The sequence below is a fragment of the Triplophysa rosa genome, linkage group LG19, assembly GCF_024868665.1.
Source record: "Triplophysa rosa linkage group LG19, Trosa_1v2, whole genome shotgun sequence".
NCBI lineage: Eukaryota > Metazoa > Chordata > Actinopteri > Cypriniformes > Nemacheilidae > Triplophysa > Triplophysa rosa.
The window spans coordinates 3,271,682-3,293,485 of record NC_079908.1 but is presented as its reverse complement, the minus strand read 5'-3'; the positions used below and the strand labels follow the sequence as shown (position 1 = coordinate 3,293,485).

The 21,804-nt window shown below is 44.3% G+C and overlaps 1 protein-coding gene across 7 annotated transcripts in view; it reads left to right on the top strand.

Annotated features, from left to right (window-relative positions):
• LOC130570530 (gamma-aminobutyric acid receptor subunit beta-2) overlaps nucleotides 1-21,804 on the top strand; it is a 149,433-nt gene that overhangs the window by 40,999 nt on the left and 86,630 nt on the right. For 6 of the 7 annotated variants that reach the window (XM_057360876.1, XM_057360874.1, XM_057360873.1 and 3 more), the window contains one exon: nucleotides 18,310-18,392. In XM_057360876.1, coding sequence (XP_057216859.1) covers nucleotides 18,310-18,392 — 83 coding nt within the window. Of the gene's footprint in view, nucleotides 1-16,999; nucleotides 17,110-18,309; nucleotides 18,393-21,804 lie in introns of those variants that run through there. The other variant, XM_057360877.1, reaches the window with a different exon arrangement.

Sequence of the window (21,804 nt, the reverse complement as noted above, 5' to 3'; positions counted from 1 at the left end):
AAGCTATATAACTCCTTACTTAGGCTTATAATGACCCTTAATAGGCTTTGTCCATTATTTACCTATGAGGGTCCCATTAAATAAGTTACATATGTACATGCCACACGTAACACTTTTGGCACGTCTCCCATAGGTAGCTAATGGACACACCATTTTTAAGCCTCTGGAGCACAACTATGAGCCTTAATGCACGTCATTGTGAAGGGCTGTGCCTCTTATACACTCTACTGTTGGTTTAAGCCACATAACTCATTGCCAAGGTTAAATAATGACCCTTAATAGGGTTATACACTCTACTGTTGGTTTAAGCTGGATAAATCATTGCCAAAGCAAACGAGACCACTGACAGGGGTCTTACTCTGTCTACCTAATTTTGGGCCCTTCCAGTGAATCGCAGATGTGAGAAAACATGGTGTAGATGCACACCGCGCTTTTATGTTCACGTTCGACTCGATAGTCAAAGAAAAGGGCTTTGGGCTGTTTAAGCGTGTGTCACACAGCCGCTGGGCTCAAATGAGGCAGTCAGCTCCGAGACGGGGTCCCCTGGGGCGCCGGGTGGCGTCCGGGTCTTCGGGCAGGCTTCGGGGGCATCGGGCAGGCCTCCCTCAAGTTTAGGCTGCAAGGGGGATGCGTAGGCGTTCTGTGTATGGAGGCGTGGCCAGAGGGAAGACCCGCCCAAAATAGGTTACAAGGGGTACATCTGGGGAGGAGTCCGGCATGCAAATTTAATTTGCCAATTTTCATTGGCCTTTTCTAAATACTCAGAAGATGATAGGTTCTCAAGACAAACCCCATTCTGTCGGTTCGACACAACTTCGAGAGACCGACAGAAAGGGAATGGATGTTCTCTAAATGGATGTGCACTATATTAGGGTATAGGGGGCTATTTCGGACACAGCCATCATGTATTGTTAAAAGTACCCACTGTAGGTTTTTATACAGTTTATAAGTGAATACTATAGTTTACTGAAGTTTTTTTTTTATGTGGGCAAATATAGTACTTACTATAATTGTACAGTTATAGACGACAGACACTCTACAATAATCGACAGATTTGAACACTTATGCAAACTAACCAGACCAACAGCTAAACAGAAAATACTTACCAAAACAATAATGGTACTTGCGTTAGCCAACTAACACGACTGACGGATGAAACATTACAGCTTAAGAACGAAATCTATCCACATCTTTTATCATTGATCCAAGTAATAAAAATGACAGACACTCTACGTTAACACATAATTAGAACATAGTGGGCTCACATCTGTTTATCAGAACAATTTCAGTAAGACAGTAATAGCTGCACTAAGTGTACACCACATAACACACAACATTAGTGATTTTCAACATTCTATAGAATATATACACATGCATTATTAATAGTAAATAGTAAACTTAATAGTGAAATATCATTGGCTTTCTTCCTTCTCGTGACAGACAGCGTCATTGCGTCAGCGTTGAGTGTGAAATGCTTTTGGCTCTTGTTACTGATTACATCATTCTAATGATACGGTTTGTTTAAAGATGTGTTGATGTCCGTTCCCAGAGTTCCTCGTATAAAGTTATCGTATGGTGTCAGTTCAGAAGGTTTGCAACGCAACTTATTTGTAATACGTTTATACTGTTTTAATCATTTTATGGAATAAATACATGTGACTGTACTTTTACTCGTGTGTTGTGTTTAATGGTTGACAAATGGTTAGGTTTATGGTAAGGGGAGGGATTGGGTTTAGGTGCTCTTAAAATATATTTGAATCCATAAACATTTATTAAACCATTAATACTTTTACAAATGCAAAAATAAATGCTTCTTTATCTGACTGCACAAAACAGCATAAAGTCATTTTCATAACAATCGTTAGAGGGCGCTTAAATTTAAATTGTGAACTGTTGTGGTAATAAGCTACGTTCACAAACATCCTAATGAGTCGTTTTTACTTGGAGGACAGGCTGGAAAATGATTGATGATTGAATATTTAACTATTGCCAATTGTGACGCAGGTTTTATGTCTGAATTAAAGATGGTAGCCATCGGAATGCAGAATATCATATATTGATATAATGATTGTATGTCTGAGCAAGCTGGAAAAATATATGTTTTACATTCTCGACGTTGTGTTGAGAGACAGACTGGGGTTTGATCTTGAGAACCTATCATCTCCGAGAGGAATTTAAAACGCCAATGAGCTTTGGCGAATGGCACACGCATGCCAGTCCCCGCACCGTGCATATGGGTATAAAAGGGAGGTGGCGGCGGCCATTCACTCACCCTTTTGTTCTTCGGAACCTGTGTGACGTACATGTCAAGCGCTCGACATGTCGAGATTTCTTCCAGACTGCTGGATTTACGACGCGAAGCAGCGGATTTCTCCCTCTCGGTAGCGGACTTCCCCTGGGCGTCTCGGCAGCAAGCCACATATATTTTTAAAAGAGCAAATTTCCTCTCACAGTCTGCGCTGTCTTCGGGCATGTCTTGCAGCTGTGTTCTTGGTAGGGATGTAACGATTCACTCAGCTCACGATGCGATGCGATTCACGATTCTGATCTCACGATGCGATTTATTCATGATTTACTCACGATTTATTTTTACAAAATGAGTTGAAACAAATTAGAAACGAACAACTTCCCTTGCATGCCATGCTTCACGTTTCTTTGTATAATAAAATGATCTTTTATTTTAAATAACAAAAGTAAACTGCAATTTTATAACAAATTAATAATAGAAAAAGTCTCTTTAATATAAACAAACTAATACTGTCTGTGCTTTTCTTGGATTTTTTGCATTTAAGAAATATCAGCATGTCCAAGTGTAGGTTTGCAGTGAACATGGCGGCCCCTGCTGTTCAAAAACTGTATCACGATTCAGTTCACACCTCAACCGATTTGAATCGTCACACATTATAATCGATTTTCAACCGGCTCACGGTGAATCGTTACATCCCTAGTTCTTGGGTATGACAGACTCATCCCTGAGTCCGACGGGCACGACACCTGTATTGCATGTTAGGGGTCCAGCATGCAGTGGCAGGGCTCGTCGATTAAGGTGTTGCGGTCACGGTTGGCTACGTTCTTCGGAATGTAGCCTCAACTCCGTCTGCTTCCCGAGCAAGTTCGACTGCCGCTACAGCGAGGTCGACCGCTTCAGTGAGTGGTGGGGGTGATTGCGGATTCCCATGGATGTCACTCTGCCAGTTTCGGCTCGCGGACCATCGGTGCCCCAGCACGCTCACAGGCTTTTCCCCGATGGGTGGCGGTGTACCGTCCCATAGCGGGAAGACTCGACAACGGGATGGGGACGAACATACTGTCATAATGTCGGACAGCTAACCTCCTGGCATCGGATGTAGAGACCCCTTGGAGCTCCTGCCCCCGGGCGGTGGAGCCCAAGGCGAGGCAACGCAGAAATGATGGCCGTGCTTGCCCGGGCGGGAGGTGCATGAGGAGCTCAGAAAGATGTGGAATATTCCGTTTGTGGCGTGTTCCCATCTGACGGGCTCAGGAGCTGTTACTTCCCTGGATGGTGGGGCAGCTAAGGGATATGTCGACATCCCCCATGTGGAATGTGCAGTCGCGGTGCACCGTGGACGCTGCCACTTGGAGGGTCGACCAAGGCTCCCTTCCATGGCATGTAAGCTCTTTGACACTCGTGTCGAAGACTTACAATGCTGTGGGTTAAACTGCCTCCACCCTCCACGCTATGGCGGTCAATCAGGTTCATAATGCTATGGCGACCCATCGGATCATAAGTCAAAGAGTTAAGATCTGGTTGATGGGAAGATCGACCCGGCTGCGCACCGCCAGTGAAGAAGCAGGCTGCTCCGACGTGACCCGGCCACCTATTGGTCGTCGAGGTCCCGAGCGCAGCCTGCCCCCCAGCAGCCCCGAACCCCCGTGGTGGCCCATCTGATACTGGGGCCCTCCAAGCGGCGGCCCGCCAGAGATGCAGAGCCCTGCGGGAGAGGGCTTCTACCCCGTTGGGAACCCACCTAGGTGACAGGGAGCCCTGACGGGATGAGCCAGGGGATTGAGAGTAACAGTGGGCCCGACCCCCCCGACCAGGTCATCGCCGTCAGGTTGAAGTGGGCCACCTGCCCTACCCAAGCCGGGCCCTTTTTAGGGCCGGGCGCCCACTCTCACTCAAAAGAGCTTCTCTCTCTGCGGGCTTCCCTGCAGCACTCTCGATACAACGGTGCGCTGGGCGACACAACTTCTCGCTGCCTTCCACAATCTCCACTTGACATTGCATTGGCCGGTGGTAACACCAGGCAGGTAAGTATTTGCTAAGTAGCAAGAGTTGGACTTCATTAGCGAAGGCTCCGAAGAACAAAAGGTGAATGAATGATGCACGCCGTCTCCCTTTTATTCCCGGATGTCCGGGGCGGAGTCCGGCATGCAAATTTAATTTGCCAATTTTCATTGGCCTTTTCTAAGTAGTCGGAAGCGATTGGTTCTCAGGGACGAACCCCATCTGTCGGTTCGACACAAAGGGAACCAGTGTTAGCCCGTGTCTTACAAGCTGCCGGCGTATAAGGCAGGCAACTGATTTGGTCGTACGCCTGCGAAAGCGCCTTCTCTCCTCTCCAGGCGAGTCTTATCCTCCCTACTTCCCACCTTAGGGCGAAGTATAGGCATTCCATCCATCACTAAGCATTGGCATTATGGTAACAGACCAGGCGGAGCGGTCTGTTAGAACCAAGTCCAGTACTGGTAGAGTCGCCCCTGCTCAGGTGGACCCCTATACTAGGACTGTCGCCCGATACGTAGTGACTCCCCTGCAGGGTCGTCCCGTATGTTGAATTCCTCACTCTTGGTTCCCCTGTCGGTGAACCTGTGACCTCCCCTCCGGTGGATTACACCACCTGGGTTCTGTCCCCCCATTCGGGCTGACACAATTTCTCACATGTAGTTCTCCCCACTGGTGAGACCGTGTTGGTGTCTCCACATGTAACCTCCCCTTGTGGTAGGATGTGGCATCCGTAACACACTCTTCAACGAGGAGAGCAGTGTTTCCCCAGTGTTCTTACGGCGCCGGACGGTGTCTCGCTAATAGAGACGAACGCCACCGCCCGTGATGGCCGTCGGTACAAGCCTCTCAGGGTATGCTACTAGTACTGATCCCACTGAAAGATTACGTCTCGCAGTAGCGCTCACTTGTGACTCGTTAGTCCAGTCAGTGTCGCGCCACTGGAGATCGTGATACGGCTCAGCGCCGTGTCGTGTAAAGATAGGTCCCCAGTCTGTCTCTCAACACAACGTTGAGAGACCGACTGAAGGGGAATGTCTCGGTTATGACTGTAACCCCCTGATGTAGGGAACGAGACATTGTGTCTTCATGCAAAAAGCAGTAGGCGAACAAATAGTATGTCCGAATCGTCATTATTCACAAAACAGTAGGCGAGAAATATCCTGGTGGTGGACTATTTCTCGCGAGATTTTGATGTGCGTATACTGATGTTGCATCCGAATACGCCTACTTACCTACTATGTAGTAGAAGAAAACAGTATTTGAACAGAGTAGTATGTCCGAATGGTCAGTATTCATAAAAGAGTAGGCGAGAAATTCCAGGATGGTTTACTGGTTACGCCCAGATTTAGAAGTACTCAGCGACGGATACTTGAGATGCTACGTTGTTCTTAAATTGACCGTGTTTTATATTGTGCATAGTTTTAATTCATAGAATTTAAATATGAAGCAATAATATTGAGCTTATTTTCAGCAGCTTATTTCTCCAGTAGAGTAGATGGTGGATATGCACCTCAAACGTAAGTTGCCAGCAACCCGCAATTGAGAAGGAGCAGAAGAAGAATTACGTCACATGATCACGTCAATATGGCGTACGACGATCAATCGCATTCATACTATACCCATTCAGGCAAAAAAGTACATACTCTTTTATCCCTTGTTAAGTAGGTACTTACTGAAATTGAGTACCTACTCATTGAGTATGCCATTTCGGATTCAGCCATTGACATATACAGTACAGTATGTCTATGCCGCAGCTATGTTAGTGACTTAGAAAACTGCAGCACGCAAGCTAGAATAAACAAATAAATAATAGCGGTTGTTATCATCAGCTGGTGTTGACACATATATAGTTGTAGTCACATTATGATATATATGTTAAATGTAAATATAGTTATTGTCATAATGTGAACGCCCCTTATGTTTCTTAAACTTTCAATATAAATTATGTTTAAAAAGTAATTGGTCTAAAATAACTCTCTTATAGCCTAATTATTATTTAAGTGATTTTTGATTAACAAAAATGTGCCATATGTTTTCTTTCATAAGAGACCAACTTTAGGACTGCATTCCAAAGCACTTTATTCAGTGGGTGAATTTAAATTAAACGGGGGAAACATTATTTATGTTAAATAGACAAAAGTCTATAAAGAATAAGTATAAATATATGCATAAACATCCCTGAACATGACAGAGGATCTCTAGCAATCATATATGTGACAGGTGCTATAAGGTTTTAATAATCTCTCTTCACTTATACATGCAGTTTTACTTTGAGATATTGCGCCTGTTTTTAATATGCGCCTTTTTAGTAAATCATCTGCAGAAATTTACACTCCGATCCGCGCTTTTTTGACAGTGCACTCTCTCTGTTTAGTAAATCTGGCCCAGAGTGAGTAAAAATATTACTTTTGATTATTGAGTCAAACTTTGTACATTCGCTTGAGGGAGTATGCTTTGGTTCCTTAATACTGCCTTAATTTTGAAGTAGAGATCACAGACTTCTGCTGCTAGAAACTGGCAATTTGCTGTTAATGCTCAGGGTCAGGAACCTATGTGCACCCTGGGCTTGCGAGGAGGCGGTTTTGCAGCTATAAAGTTTAGCAGATCTGAGCCATGATTTCAGCAGTTTTCAGTCTACATTGGAATAAGTTAGCATACTATAGCACCTAGTTTATAAGTCATAATGAAAGAACACAGCACAACTGGAATTAAAGAACAATATTGTGCTAGTGTCATGGCTCTGCTTCATTTAGTCATGTCTTTCTTGGTCCTGTAGCAGAGCCATGGCAAAGCCTTTGGTTATGTGTGGAGAGAAACATATTATTGTCCTTTTGACAATAATATGCGTTCTCTCCAGTGTCTCGTCATTGGCCCCGCTCCTCTCGTTTCCTTGTTATCCTTCCCTGAGTGTTTGATTAACCACACCTGCCCCATGTCGTTATCCCTCGTTTGTCTTACCTATATATACCCTCTTGTTTCTTTGTCCTGTGCTCGTGTATTGTACTATGTTTGTAGTGCGTGTACATACGTGTATGTGTATCGTGCCTGTCAGTGTTCCTGTGATCCTGTTTTGAGAACCCAGTCCAGTCTTAGTAAGTGTTTGAGTTTAGTTTATGTCAAGTATTGTTTCTAGTTTAGTGTTTAGTTAGTTTTCGTCCCTGTTTAGCCCTATTATGATCTTGTCTTGTTTACACCCCCTCGTGGGTTTTTGTTTTGTGTTTTTTTGTATAATAAAGTCTGTTGTTAACCCCTTCACTGCCGCTGCCTGCATCTCGATTCTTCTTTCATTGTGATTCTTGACAGAATACACGAGCCACCACCGAACCCAGCAGGCAAGATGGAGGCAAGGCGATCCAGGCAGGCCCATCTCCTCTGTGGTCTGCGACAGGGCTACTCCGATGTCTTGGAGTTCGCAGATCGATTCTGCGAGACCGCAGGGGAGATGGTCCATGACGAGACGGAGCAGATGGCCCTGTTCAACGGCGGTCTGAATGAGCCGCTGTCTCGGGAGGAGATGAGGATGCTGAGACCGCTGGGCTTCACGGACATGATTAGGTATGCCATGAATCGGCCGGAGCCCAGGGTCTCAGCCCAACCCAATCCATCTCCCCTACCCGCGATCCCGGAGGGTTGCGTCATGGAGGTCGGGGTCATCGGCATGGCCGCACCGTCCGCCTCTTCCCCGGCAGCTCCTCCTCCGCCCATCAGCATCCGTGGCCGGCGCAGACGGAGGGAGTCGTGGGACTCCCCGTCCGACTCCTCCGGTACAGAGCTAACCGGGCTCCCCATCACTTCTCAGCAGCCCCGTCCAGCCGGCCATCCAGCCGGCGTCCCAGCCGGCCATCCAGCCGGCGTCCCAGCCGGCCTTCCAGCCGGCATCCAGCCGGCGTCAAGCCCTGTCAAGCCCTGTCCAGCCAGCCTTCCAGCCGGCGTCAAGCCCTGTTGTTAACCCCTTCACTGCCGCTGCCTGCATCTGGGTTCTTCTTTCATTGTGATTCGTGACAGCTAGTTGACACAATTTTATTTTTTGTCGCTGTAACTGCACATATGTACTTTGTTCTATAAATGCAGCTTTGTTAGCCTGGTTGTAACATTCAACACAAAATGTTCAGTTGCTGTTTACCAAAATCAATGTTACATGGTCACTGAATGAAACAAGTGACCATGAGTATTTTACTTCATTTGACACTCTCTCTTTATATGTAATATCAAATAAGCTATTTTATGCACTTGTGCTTGATCATATGAATATGCAGCACAAGAGCATCTGATAATTAGATTGAGATATGCTTTTTATGTAAAACTAATTAGAGTATAATTAACCCACATTAGCTGAACTATCTTGGTGCAGTTAAGAAATGCGCTGTTAAAATTATACGATCAATCAGTTTTCAAGTCTCATAAATCTGCATTAACAACAGAATGTGTAACTTTCCGCTTAACTTGGCCACTGCATGCTGGTGTAGGCCCACTGTTTGTAATTAAGTTTAAATTTGTCATTTATAATGATATTGCTTTGTTCACAGTTCACATCTGAACAAAAAGCACTTTTGTGAAGTTTTTGAGCATTAAATTGGACAAAGAAATAATGATGGGGTATAACTTCATCTTTTTATTAGACATTGAGTTTGCCATTACTGTATATACATCTGAACTGTTAGTTAAATGTTATTGTGGCCCTGCACTACAAACAAATGGCTTTGGTTTGCTGTCAAACAAAAGTGCTTTTATTTGACTCGTGTGGTAGCACTTAACTCAACTCAACTTTATTTATATAGCGCTTTTTACTATTTTCATTGTTACAAAGCAGCTGTACATGAGACATATTGACTATAAGCAAAACAATTAAAGTTATACCTGTAGAAACAAGAAAAAGGTGAAAACACAGAAGACAGATATACCCACATACAAAACACTCCACACACACAATATGCACATGTACTAACACACATAGACATAGACACACACGGACGTGCACGCACGCAGGCACGCACGCACGCACACACACACACACACACACGCGCGCGTGCACACACACAGACAAGCACGCGCACACACACAGACAAGCATGTGCACACACACAGACAAGCACGCACACACAGACTGTAACGTCTGTCAGCCGCAGTGCCCTCGTGCTCCACAAGAGGGCACTCATCTCATCACCCGGACTGCCATCTCACACTACATTTCCCATAACCCTTTGCCCAGACTCGTCAGCCATCATTGCATTCACCTGTGTCTTGTTATCTTGTGTATATAAATTCCTAGCGTTTCAGTTGTCATTGGTCAGGTTCTGTCATAATGAGCAATCCAGGCAGGAAGCGGATCCAAATGCAGTAAGGTCTTTAATGAATATAAACAAAGCAACAAAATAACATAAGAGCCGAATCACACGACAACCAACCGAAAGCCAACCGAAAGCAAGAAACACAAGGCCAAATCTCCAACAACGACAGAAACCAAACAAAGGAAACACAAGGGCTTAAATACACAGGGTAACGAGAGGGCTAACAAGACACACCTGAAACAGAAACATGATACAAAACCAATGAACAAAAGAACTACAAAAAACTACAACACTAGACAGGAAACAGGAACTAAGGCATTCAAACTAAAAGTCCACAATACAAAGGGCAAAACACAGACTGGATCATGACAAGCACGAACGCACTTAATGTGATGAAATATTGCAGGGCTACATTGGTATTGAAACAAATACTCTTCGTATTCTAATATATACAGTATATTTCTGTATTTTCTTTTTAATGTTTAAAGGAAGCAGAAATAACAAAATAAAAGTGTATACCTTTATCTTAAGGGTAATTTCACAGCTAGCATTAATAACGAATGCACTTAATTGACCCTTCGCAAGCAGTTTCATTGACCAATCATATCGGCGATATTATGTGCCCCGTGACTGACCGCCATTTTGTCTGACACACAAACCAGTCCGACAAACCTTGCGTAGTAGAGCTTTGGTGAAATAATTGCTTTTTAATTATTGTAATAGTAAACGGAAAGATATATAGCCAGCTTTAATGGATGTTCACACTATAACGATAACTAAGTTATAACCTTTAAAATCATTCTAAATTAAGGAGAATAGTGGTGTTCACATCACACATACCGATACAGATACGAAGCATGATATTGTTGGGATCATTAATGTACTTATTACAGACAGGAGCTTTCAGGAAGTGGTGTTTTAAGGCAGAATATAATACTTATTGATATATTACTTACATATTACAAGTATGAGCAATCTGGCAAGATATGCTTTGTGTGCCTGATGTGATGAGCGCACCTTCAGCCTTCAGAGAGCAGTATTTGCAGTGAAATTTTGCATGGGGGGTGTTCAGCAATGAAGTCGTAAAGCAACAGCTGCAGTGTGTTTGTTGTATTTGACACAAATAAAGATTAAGACACTGATGGACTGTTATTCTTTTCTGTACTGAACTAATATTTGAAAGTTTACTTTCGTTTTCACAAAGAAGGATCACGGCCGACCAAAACTCTGCACAAAGATACTCTCTCTCTCTCTAAAATTGTCATTACTACCAATTTCAGAGTAAATATAAACACTTAATACACTACATTTACGTTAGCTATACATCCATTTATGTGACAGTAGTAGACTACTGCATCACGCAAGTTTAAAATTAACGTAACATTATCGTCTGCTGATGTGGACGCAAATATAGGTATAATTATTGTTACAGTTATCTCAAATCCTGAACGTATCCTCAAATGCATATTTCAGACCTTTCTGTCTGAAATCAGCGTGTCATTTTTCCAGAAATTCTTCACTATTTCCCCAGGGAGTGCACAAATATATAATGGGAGCGCATGGCTGAAACCGAAATCTTGTAGAACATAGCAACAGGAACGAAGGGGGGCAGTGCTTTGCAAAGGGTCAATTGAATTAAATAGATGTGTTTTAGTGGTCAGAAATTGCAATTAATTAAATGCATAAATAAATAAATCATAAAATGTGTGTAACCACCAACCTGACATTTCTAAAATGTGACCCTAGACAGGCCCGGATTAAGAATTCAGAGGCCCCTGGGCACAAGTGTTTTATGGACCCCCCCCCCACATACACATGCACACAATAAAGTTTTTAATTAGCCTACCATGCGTATAAACACCTCTATCTTTAACAGGATTACATTGACACGTTACAAACTATGATCACAACCTGAAGGACTATATCAACACCTGTACACATCCTCCATCATACAGGATTTACACCTCATGATTGCAACAATGCTTTTCTGGACTAGCAACAACAATATTAAGACATTTCCCAGCATACTGTAACTCAGTGGCATATGCAAGCAGCACACACTACCACACCTCTACCGAATCAGTTCTATCAGATTCTTCCATAATTCACACACAAACATGCAGGACATGCAAAACTGTTCTTAAGAGAAAATATAAGAACTTTCTTAAGATAAATTACAGAAGGTTTTTAAGAATATTCTTAAGTGCAATTTTCAAATATTTTCTTCTTTATTTTTCTAAGAATAAATGGGCAGTCTTTGTCAATGATTGTACTTCAAGAGTAATTTGTCTATTTGTTAAACTTTATTTGTATAACAAGCACCTTGCGACTCACGTTCTTATTTAAGATGTAATGTGTTACAGTAAACGGCATTAACGAGTATTATAAGTATAATTCTTTAGCCTATATATTACGACATCAGTGTGCGTATGTCAACATTTTGCAATGTATGTAAAAGCACTGTGGATTATCTAATAATGAAGGCTTAATATTGGTAAAGGGCAGTTACTGATCAACATTATATCAATATAAAATAATTCATAATTGGCAAGGAAGCACCACCAAATAAATGTAAAAAACGCTTACCTTTTAAGATTTAAGACAGCCCGCGAGGGTATATCAACTCATGTTTACAACAATAAATCCGTTCTCATTGACATACTGTGTTTTCAGTTTCTGTTGTCAGTTCATGACGCGACATCATCCAACTCACAATAAAAAGCGGTGATTTCGGCTAACGTTATATGATCTTTCACACAGCCTCATGGTAACCATGTGCATATTTACGGATGAAATTTGTTCATGTTTATATATCCAAACAGTCGATAACAGTGACAGGTTGTTGGAAACGCTGTTTTGTACGCATTTTATTCACGAGTCACCTGTCGTACGGTGGTGCTTCTTCCTGCCACTCACTGTACAGAGTGACGCCGAGAGAAGGGATCCCTGCGCCGGGAAAGAGAGACCTCGCGCTCGCGGGGCAGCACTGGCGACATTTTCGCACTGAATGAAAGCTAAGGTTTATCCAAGAAGTCACTAGATTTGTCGCTATGCGCTTCTTCTGAACAAAAGCCGCTAGATGGCTCGTAAAAGTGACTAAATCAAAAGACAGATTTTCTAATTCAGAAACAATGTTTTGTGTGTGCACCTCAATGTGCGCACACAAATGAATTTGGCGTAAACGCTGTTATGTGAAATTTTCTTACCCTTGCCTGGGCCCCAAGCGCGCATGGTCCCCTGGGCCTGTGCCCATAATGCCCATTGGATAATCCGGCCCTGACCCTAGACCTCAAAAGCAGTCATAAAATACACGGGTATGTTTGTAGCAATACCCAACAATACAAAGTATAGGTCAAAATTATTGATTTTTCTTTTATGCCACATGTATTAGGATATTAAAAGGATACGTCTCCCAAAAATGAAAATTCTGTCATCATTTACTCACCTTCGAGTTGTTCCAAATCTCTACAAATTTCTTTGTTCTAATGAACACAGAGAAAGATATTTGGAAGAAAACAAGACAGATCTTGCCCCCCATTGACTACCATAGTAGGAAAAATACAATGGTATTAAAAAGGTGCTGTCCTGCATTCTTCAAAATGTCTTCTTTTGTGTTCAACAGAACAAAAAAAAAGATAATTTTCCTACAATGGGAGTCAATGGGAGGCATATCTGTTTGGTTATAAGCATTCTTCCAGATATCTTTCTCTGTGTTCATCAGAACAAAGAAATGTATACAGATTTGGAACAACTCGAAGGTGAGTAAATGATGACAGAATTTAAATTTTTGGGTGAAGTATCCCTTTAAGTAAAGATCATGTTCCAAAAATTTTGTAAATCACCTACTGTAAATGTATCAAAACTTTTTTTTGTGAGGGGATGCAGCAAAATCGCGAACAAAAATGTACGAAAACAGGCCTACAAACTTCACTCGCTCATGCTCGCTCTTTGGGAATTACGCACTCAAGTTTTCTTATCTATGTAAATCTTAGAATTTCAGCTTTCGGGTTCTCAATATTTCGATTTTTTCCTCCCTGGCAGGTAATAACTTTGAAAGGTAAAAAGAGCAAAGCCCTAGACTCACACCCAGCTACCTCTCATTGCTGTTCTATTTCAAAATAAATGTAATATTAATATCCAATCAACAATAGCAAGCATGTTTTCTATTAAAAACCAAAGCCCTAAAAAATTAAACATCTTAAATCATCCCAAACTGAATAGACCAAATGTCAAGTGGCCAAAGCCCTTTTAATGCCACACAACCTGCAAGCTTTGATAAACTAATCTGTAAATATAACTGGTCTGTATATACAGTTATTGTCAAAAGTAATGTGTATTTTTTCAAAAATATCCTTTAAATTTCTCCTCTGGTTAGATCAAAATTTGAGGTATATTGCACAAAATCAACAGAACACTAAAATAGGAAAATAATTATTGGAAAATAAATGTTTAGCAAAAAGGAAAACGTCTTGGTTACGGATGTAATCTCAGTTCTCTTTCTGTCGGTCTCTTGACGTTGTGTCGAACCGACAGATGGGGTTCGCTCTTGAGAACCTATCGCTTCCGACTATTTTAGAAAAGGCCAATGAAATTGGCGAATGAAATTTGCATGCCGGACTCCGCCCCCGGATATTCTGGTATAAAAGGGAGACGGCGTGCTGCATTCATTCACGGTTGGGCTGAGGAGCCTGAGACCTCTCTCGACTGCTGCAGCGGTGGCACGCGTTGTGGCATGAGGGACACAACGTCTCGTTCCCTCCATCAGGGAACTGAGGTTACACCCGTAACCAAGACGTTCCCTTTCTGTCAGTTTCTCAACGTTGTGTCGAACCGACAGATAGGGTTCCTATGGAAAACACCACAGCGCTGTGCTGCGTTACAATCTCTAACGGAGCGACGCTGACTGGCCTGGGCATGTCAGACGTGAGCACTAGCGTGAAATTGTAACCGTCCAGTGGAGAGGTAGGGGGTCCCAGAGCTTTTGAAGAAAAGGTGGGAAGACCCTGCCACCAGCCGTCACGGGCGGAGGCCTTGTTTCTCTAACAGCGAGAAGCCGCCCGGCACCGTAAGGGCCACTTGGTAAGCGTTATTCCCCCCTGGGGGAATACGTCTAGAGCACTAGGTCCGGTTAGAGCTATGTGGTAGATAACTCAGCTGGTACCTGGCCTAAGGGGGCAAGGCTGCTCTGCCCAGCCTGGCCCACAGGAAGGTGCTTAGTGATGGATGGAGTGCTTATTCTTCACCCAGTGGGGGGAAGAAGGGAGGCGGAACTAGCACGCAGAAGACCTACCTAGGAGGGGGGAAGGTGATTTCGCAGGCGTATGCCCTACCGGTCGCCGGTCTTACCTGTTACCATGTAAGACACTAGCTGACACCGGTTCTACGCGGAGGTTGTAGAACCTCACGAAGGTGTTGGGCGTAGCCCATAGTTGGGACGAGCACGATCGCTTGCCAGAGGGGTGGCGACCCTGGCCCGAAGCACGGGAGCATCCTCGCCTCTGACTGAGGTTGAGAGGATGCCCCGAAACTTGAGCGGGCATCTGGCAAGTTGGATCGTGTAGCCGAGATGGATCATATCCCATAGCCACCGTGACGGTTTTGGGGCTCTAGTCAGGCTCCCAGGGACCGAGACCGGGGCTAGGGGTACGATCTGCTTCATCGATCTCCCAGGGGGTGGTTCGATGGCTGGCAGTGCGGATCCCTCGCCGTGGGGAAGCCCCCGGGGAGGAGATCAGCTCTGCTGACTTACCTGCCTGGCGATAATATAGCACAACGCACCGTCGACAGAGAGTTCTGAGGGCTGCTGATTATCCTCGACATTGGGTCTCGCCATGACGCAACGTCGAGTTGACGACCAAGATCATGTAGAGGGTGAGTGATAAACACCCAGAGAGAGAGGAAACTCTTAAGAGAGTGGGCTGTTGGGATGGGGCAGGAACCGTCCCGGATCGACCCCCCGGCGATGGGATGGCTGGGGTCGGGCCCGATGGTATTCTCGATCTCCCTGGGGTCTTCCCATGAGGGCCGCTCCTGCTTTCTCCGCTGCTGCTGACGGGGTGGTGGTCTCCTCCTTGACGTCTTCTTCCGGGGGGCCGCCTGAGGGGACCAGGGACCAGAGGACCAGGGCTGCTGGGAAGCAGACGGGATTAGATGGCCGAGGGCGGCCGAGTCGCAGCGAGGGAGGATCTGCCTTTGTCTGCTTCTTTACTGTCGAGAACTGCTGCTTGACAGTATCACCGAACAGCCCCCCCCCCCCTTGTGAGATGGGTGCGTCGAGAAAGCGGATCTTCTCGGCGTCACTCACCTGTGCAAGGTTCAGCCGGAGGTGTCTCTCATGGACCACAAGTGTGGACATCGCCCGACCCAGGGCCCGCGCAGTCACCTTGCGCCCGCAAGGGAGATCGGTGGCGGCGTGGAGTTCCTGCATAAGCGCTGAGTCGGTCTTACCCTCGTGGAGCTCTCTCAACGCCCTGGCCTCAGGATGGCCATAGCATGGAGAGAGGAGGTAGCTTAGTCCACAGCAATGTAAGCTCTCGACACCAGAGATGCCGAGACCCTACATGCCCCAGACGGAAGTGTAGGCTGAGCCCTACACTAGGATGGCACACTTCACCTGGGGGAGATCGACGCATCCTCTAGCTTCCTCACCCTCGAGGGAAGAGAGGGCGACAGAACTTGTTTGACGTGGACTCACCGAAAAGGGGGCGTTCCAGGCCTTACTAAGTTCCTCATGCACTTACGGTAAACACGGCACTGGGGGGTGGGCGCGGCTTGGAGCCGTGCTCAAGCCCGAGGCACCATGTATCCAGCCGCGAGTGCTGGGATAGGCAATGCGGGCACTACAGCCCAACGCTCACGGCGGCCCGGGAAAGCATGGCTGACATTTTGACGTCCGCTTCTTCCTGGGCTCGACCCCCCGAGGGAGGGAGCTCCGAGGAATCATCGGAGTCAGATGCCAGTAAGTCACCCTCCAATGCTGCAAGGGACATCTCATCATCACGCACTATTTCCCAATACGTGGTTAAGGAACAAGACGGTGGGACCGTCTCCTGGGGAACGGTCAGACGAGCGAGACGAGGTGCGAATGGTCCGCGAGCCAGTAGTTGATGGATTAACGCTCACAGTAATCCTCATATCACCCTCACTGCTCGCCGTAGCGGACGGCAGGGCCGTAGTCCTACCGTCACATAATGGGAAGCAGACGAGGTGGTGGCTGAGTCCCGTGGGAACACAGCCACCCGTGAATGCAATGTCTGAATCGTCAACTGCCCCGCAGTGCAGGCAGGACGTATCCACAACGTCTGCCCCCAGCGTGCTGGAAGCAGACATCGTGTCCGTCCCCCTCCTCGATGAGTGTGTTGCACCCACAAGAACAGCGGGACATGCCACGCTGGAGAAATTTGCTCTTTTAGAGAAAAAAACTCGAACACTTCTGGCACTGCCAAGACGCCCAGGGGAAGTCGCCGCAGGAAGGGACAGTCCGCTGCATCACGTCGTAAGATTCCAGCAGTAATTCGGCATAGAGTTTGAAGTCTCGAAGTCGATCCAGTGTGAAGGCTCCGAAGAACAAAAGGTGAATGAATGCAGCACGCCGTCTCCCTTTTATACCCGGATATCTGGGGGCGGAGTCCGGCATGCAAATTTAATTTGCCAATTTCATTGGCCTTTTCCAAAATAGTCAGAAGCGATAGGTTCTCAAGAGCGAACCCCATCTGTTGGTTCGACACAATGTCGAGAGACCGACAGAAAGGGAACTACATGCGGTAATAGTGGTTTAATTACAATAACAATCCATAAAAAAACAATTTTGCGAGAAATTATTGACTGCAATTTAATCTGTCATTAATATTTGTTGATCTTCTCGTGTACTACGTGTAGTAATATTTTGAAACCATTCTTTTGAATCTTGAATCAAGCTTTTTACATCAGTTTGGTGTCATTTCTGGCCAAGTTTAGCTTTACACTCAAGTACAACTATGCAACATGAATACATTTTTTTATACATCTTTCGTAATATATTTTATATAAAGCAAATATGTTATTTACTCATAGAGACATGACTATATGGGTGAAAATCATAAACCTAGTTGCTTTTAAAAAGTAACTGTACACCTCTCCTAAACAAGTAACACAGAGTGAAACATTTTGCAAGCACAATGTGGTACATTCTCAAGAATGCTCTACAGAGGAATAATATTTATAATATAAGTTTTAGTATGCGCTATACTAACTGCTTTTAACTTTTGAGACATCCACTGAGATTTATCAGGAGTTTATAATGAAGCTTTAAAGGGAGAAAAGGAAGAAGCTGAAGCTAAAGTCCTTATTGCTGTAGATGTACCAGAACTACTATTAATATCAAATATACAGATATTTATACCCCTACTGCTTGACCTCTTTCTTATGCTAGTCCCAGTGGCTATGGGAACTATAGTTCCTGTAAGACATGGATGCAAGGTGATTCAAGCACAGCTAGAAAGTAGGACACAGATTTTCACTCATCAATCCAGGACTACTGCTTTTACATATTTTGTAGCACTACACTCACGCTTCCTTACTGTCCATTTTTCATGCTTTCTGTCTGTTTTCAAGGGGAAAACAAAACTGTTTTTATGTAATATACTGAGCAAAAATAATAAATAAAAAAGCCTTTTAAGATGTATATTGTAGTCATAGCCTATATGCAAGTAAAAAAAATGGTTCTTTCAAAGATGTACTGTACATCTAAATGAAAAAGAACAGTGTCTGATAGTTCTGCTCTCTTTGTACACAGGATTACGACCACAGCAGCCTGCATGATGGACCTGCGAAGATACCCACTAGACGAGCAAAACTGCACGCTGGAAATCGAAAGCTGTGAGTTTCAATGGGGACTCTTTTTTTCTCAAATGAGCGTACAGAAATAACTTCTTTGCATTAAGATACATTAACATCTTTACAAAGAAATATCTGGTTCATTTCACACAGACATGAAAAGACAGAAAGAAAGAAATGTATATATATATATATATGTACACACATACATACACACTGTATATATAATCTCATCTAGCATGTTTTATATGTAAGTAATCTCATATCAGTTGAACCTTGATCATTTTGATTTCCAATTATAACCATCTTATATTGAATTCTAAGCTATTTGTTTCTAGAAGGAACCAGGAAGAGGTTTAGAGACATTTCTGAGCACAACGTGTGTTGAGAGCTCGGTCAGTTCTTCACCATTACTTTAATTGGGATGACCTTCATCTCTATAAAGCCAAGAGATAAAGAGAATATGGCAGCCTACACGCCACAAAGGCCATGAGTAAAAAAGGCTTAATCAGGTCTAAATTGCAACTCTGTACTGTATATATGGTGTACGCTGGGAAAGCTGTGGAGATCCTGCAGGAATCCTTCAGTGTCTGCTATTTCCCATGGCACATTGACTGCTGTCATTAAAGTGGTGGCAGCTCGATCAGAGCAGGAAGGCATATGCATACCCTTGCTAATTATGCCCTCCTGAACTCATATGCATTGGCTTTGCTGTTGCGCATAGCTAATGCCCTGTGCTAAAAAAAAGGTCTTCCTTGTCTTATTTTCCAGCACAAAGACAGAACTGCAATGTGACATTAAGGAAATTCTGTGGCTAGTTGTAATTTGATCAAATCAATTTCAATTATCCTGTGATAATTCTGTGAACTTTTGTTTTATTGCTTTTGCCTTTTTTTAAGCTCTTCGCCTTCCAAGTTTCTCAAAAGTTGCAGTTTCTTTAGTGAATTCGACAGAGGCTTCTGAGAACACAGTGTGGCACACATGGAAAATATTCTGTGTGAACTTTCAGTTAGTTGTAGCACATTAACCCATTTTTTTACAGTAAAAGCTAGACATTTTATAACCATTCAATTATGACGGTTTTCTGTGACTGTACACTCTCAATATTGTGCGCTGTGACAACTAGACATATAAAACTAGATATACAAATATTAGTTAATAACCTTTTCTTTCATTTTTTAACTATTTTATATGATGTTTATGTCAATACTTCTAGGCATGTTGTGTTTTATTTCTATATATGTTTAAGGTTGGTTATTTTGATGGAGCTGGGTAGTTTTAATAGCAATGTGTCATATTCTATAAAACAAAATAATAAAAAAATTAAAGTCTGTCAGAAATGTGTCTGCTGTGTTCTGATGGCTGTTGTAGGTGGCAGGAACAGCAGGTGTTTCGGTTTGTTCTTTGTTGAGGTCATGTTTTCAAAGTATACTGAACGAATCCAGAATTGTGAAGCAGCTTTCATTTTGCCACAAATTTATCTAAAAATCTTAAATACAAATTGTGGGTTTGCCATGACGTATTGCCACTAGACATCTAAAATCAGGGCAAAATCAAATTAGAACCACTGCTATAGAACATTACAAGATATTGATCTTTCAGTTCTACATGGGATTGGGAAAACATCTCAGAAGGGCATGCATCTAAATTATTGTGACCACAGAAGCACAAAAGTTACAGCACACACATTTTCCTCTGTGCTCTAATTGGATGTGTGGCACTAGTAGCGGCAGTGCAGTTTTTTGTAAAAAAAATATTGACCAGGATTATGGAAGCTGTTTTCTGTGCAACTCACATTTCATCAGTTTTTTTTTGTCACTACATTGCCAGATAGCTACTGGTTGGCCTTTATATGTCTTGTGAAAATGCCATGAACCGAAAAATGAATAGTGTATAAAATACTGCCATGACGTAAATGTATGATATAACGGCAGGTCACAGAACTGAAAATCAAAATCAGTGAAATCAAAATTAAATGTTCACTGTTTTGCAGTCAAATTGTTCCACAGTAAAATACTATATTCACATTTTTACTGTAAAATTGCTGCTGGCAATTTTAGGTACATTTCTGAGGTACATTAACACTAAATTCACGAGTTGGACTTTGCAGATAATAATGATAGCAGGGGTAGAAAGGTAATGCATATTTTGCGTGCTGTCTGGGGAACAGGCTCCGAGCTCGTCGGTTCCTGCTGAACCCGGAAAGCTCTCCCCCGCTATGGCGAGTGCACCGAGCTCGGAAACGGCCCGAGCCCAGAGCTCACCCCCCAACTAGCGCAGATAAATGCTGGACAGCAGCCGGATAGCGCAACCGGATAGCTGCGGCAGAGCGAAAGATGGAAGCACTGGCCCCTGCGGGGGCGGTCGCTGCGGTGATACTGGCTTCTGTAGACTTGGTGTCTGCTGCGGCAGAGCAAAAGATGGAAGCATGGGCCCCTGCGGGGGCAGTCACTGCGGCGATACTGGCTTCTGTAGACTTGGTGCCTGCTGCAGCAGAGCAAAAGATGGAAGGACAGGCCCCTGCGGGGGCGGTGGCTGCGGCGATATTGGCTTCTGTGGACTTGGTGGCTGCTGTGGTCGAGCTAAAGAAGGAAGCACGGGCCCCTGCGGGGGCGGTTGCTGCGGTGATACTTCTGGAATATGAAGTCTGTTGCGAAGGAGCATGAGGAGGGAGCCTGGTTTTGCGAAGGCTACCACTGCTGCGATACTGCTAATGGATGACTGGAAAACTTGGTAGATGGATGAATGTTGGTGCTAAACGATCCTAGAGATGAGGGTCTGGTGAGCTTCTCTGATGAGAGCGCGATCTGACCTGATGTAACTTTTGAATGCCTCCGATGACCAGCGGCCGAGCGATTGAATCTGGGGCTGTGAAAGGCCCTTTTGGGCGGCTGTGGTTGCCGCACCAATGCGGAAGGAATGACTGGAAAAGTGATCTGTTGGGAAGCCCGAATTGAGCAAAACAGCTTTTAGATGCTTTTAGAATCAGAAACGTGTGGCGGGGCGATTCGAGTCGTCTACGAAGAGGGGATCGGAAGGAGAATTAACCTGCGGTCTCCTGTAACGAAGGTATGCTGAGAGGGTTTGGTAGGGCTGTATTGGAGACTGGAGGTTGCATATGTAGATAAAATGGCCTTTCCTGGCCTGGTCCGTCTTGCTTCGTTTGATGAAATATGTAATGGTTTCTGAGGTGCTGATAGGTCGGAGAATGTAGGGCTGTGGGCTCGAATTTGGATGTGGTGGTGATTTCTGAACTACTGAGAAAGCCGAAAGAGGCCTGGATGAACATGGCATCGAGGGTGCGTGCTGTGTGCTTGGAGTGATAACCTCTGCGGAGGGTGGTAATGCATTTTGTCAGAACCTCTAGAGCAGTGGTTCTTAACCTTGTTGGAGGTACTGAACCCCACCAGTTTCATATGCGCATTCACCGAACCCTAATTGGAAAAATAAAATA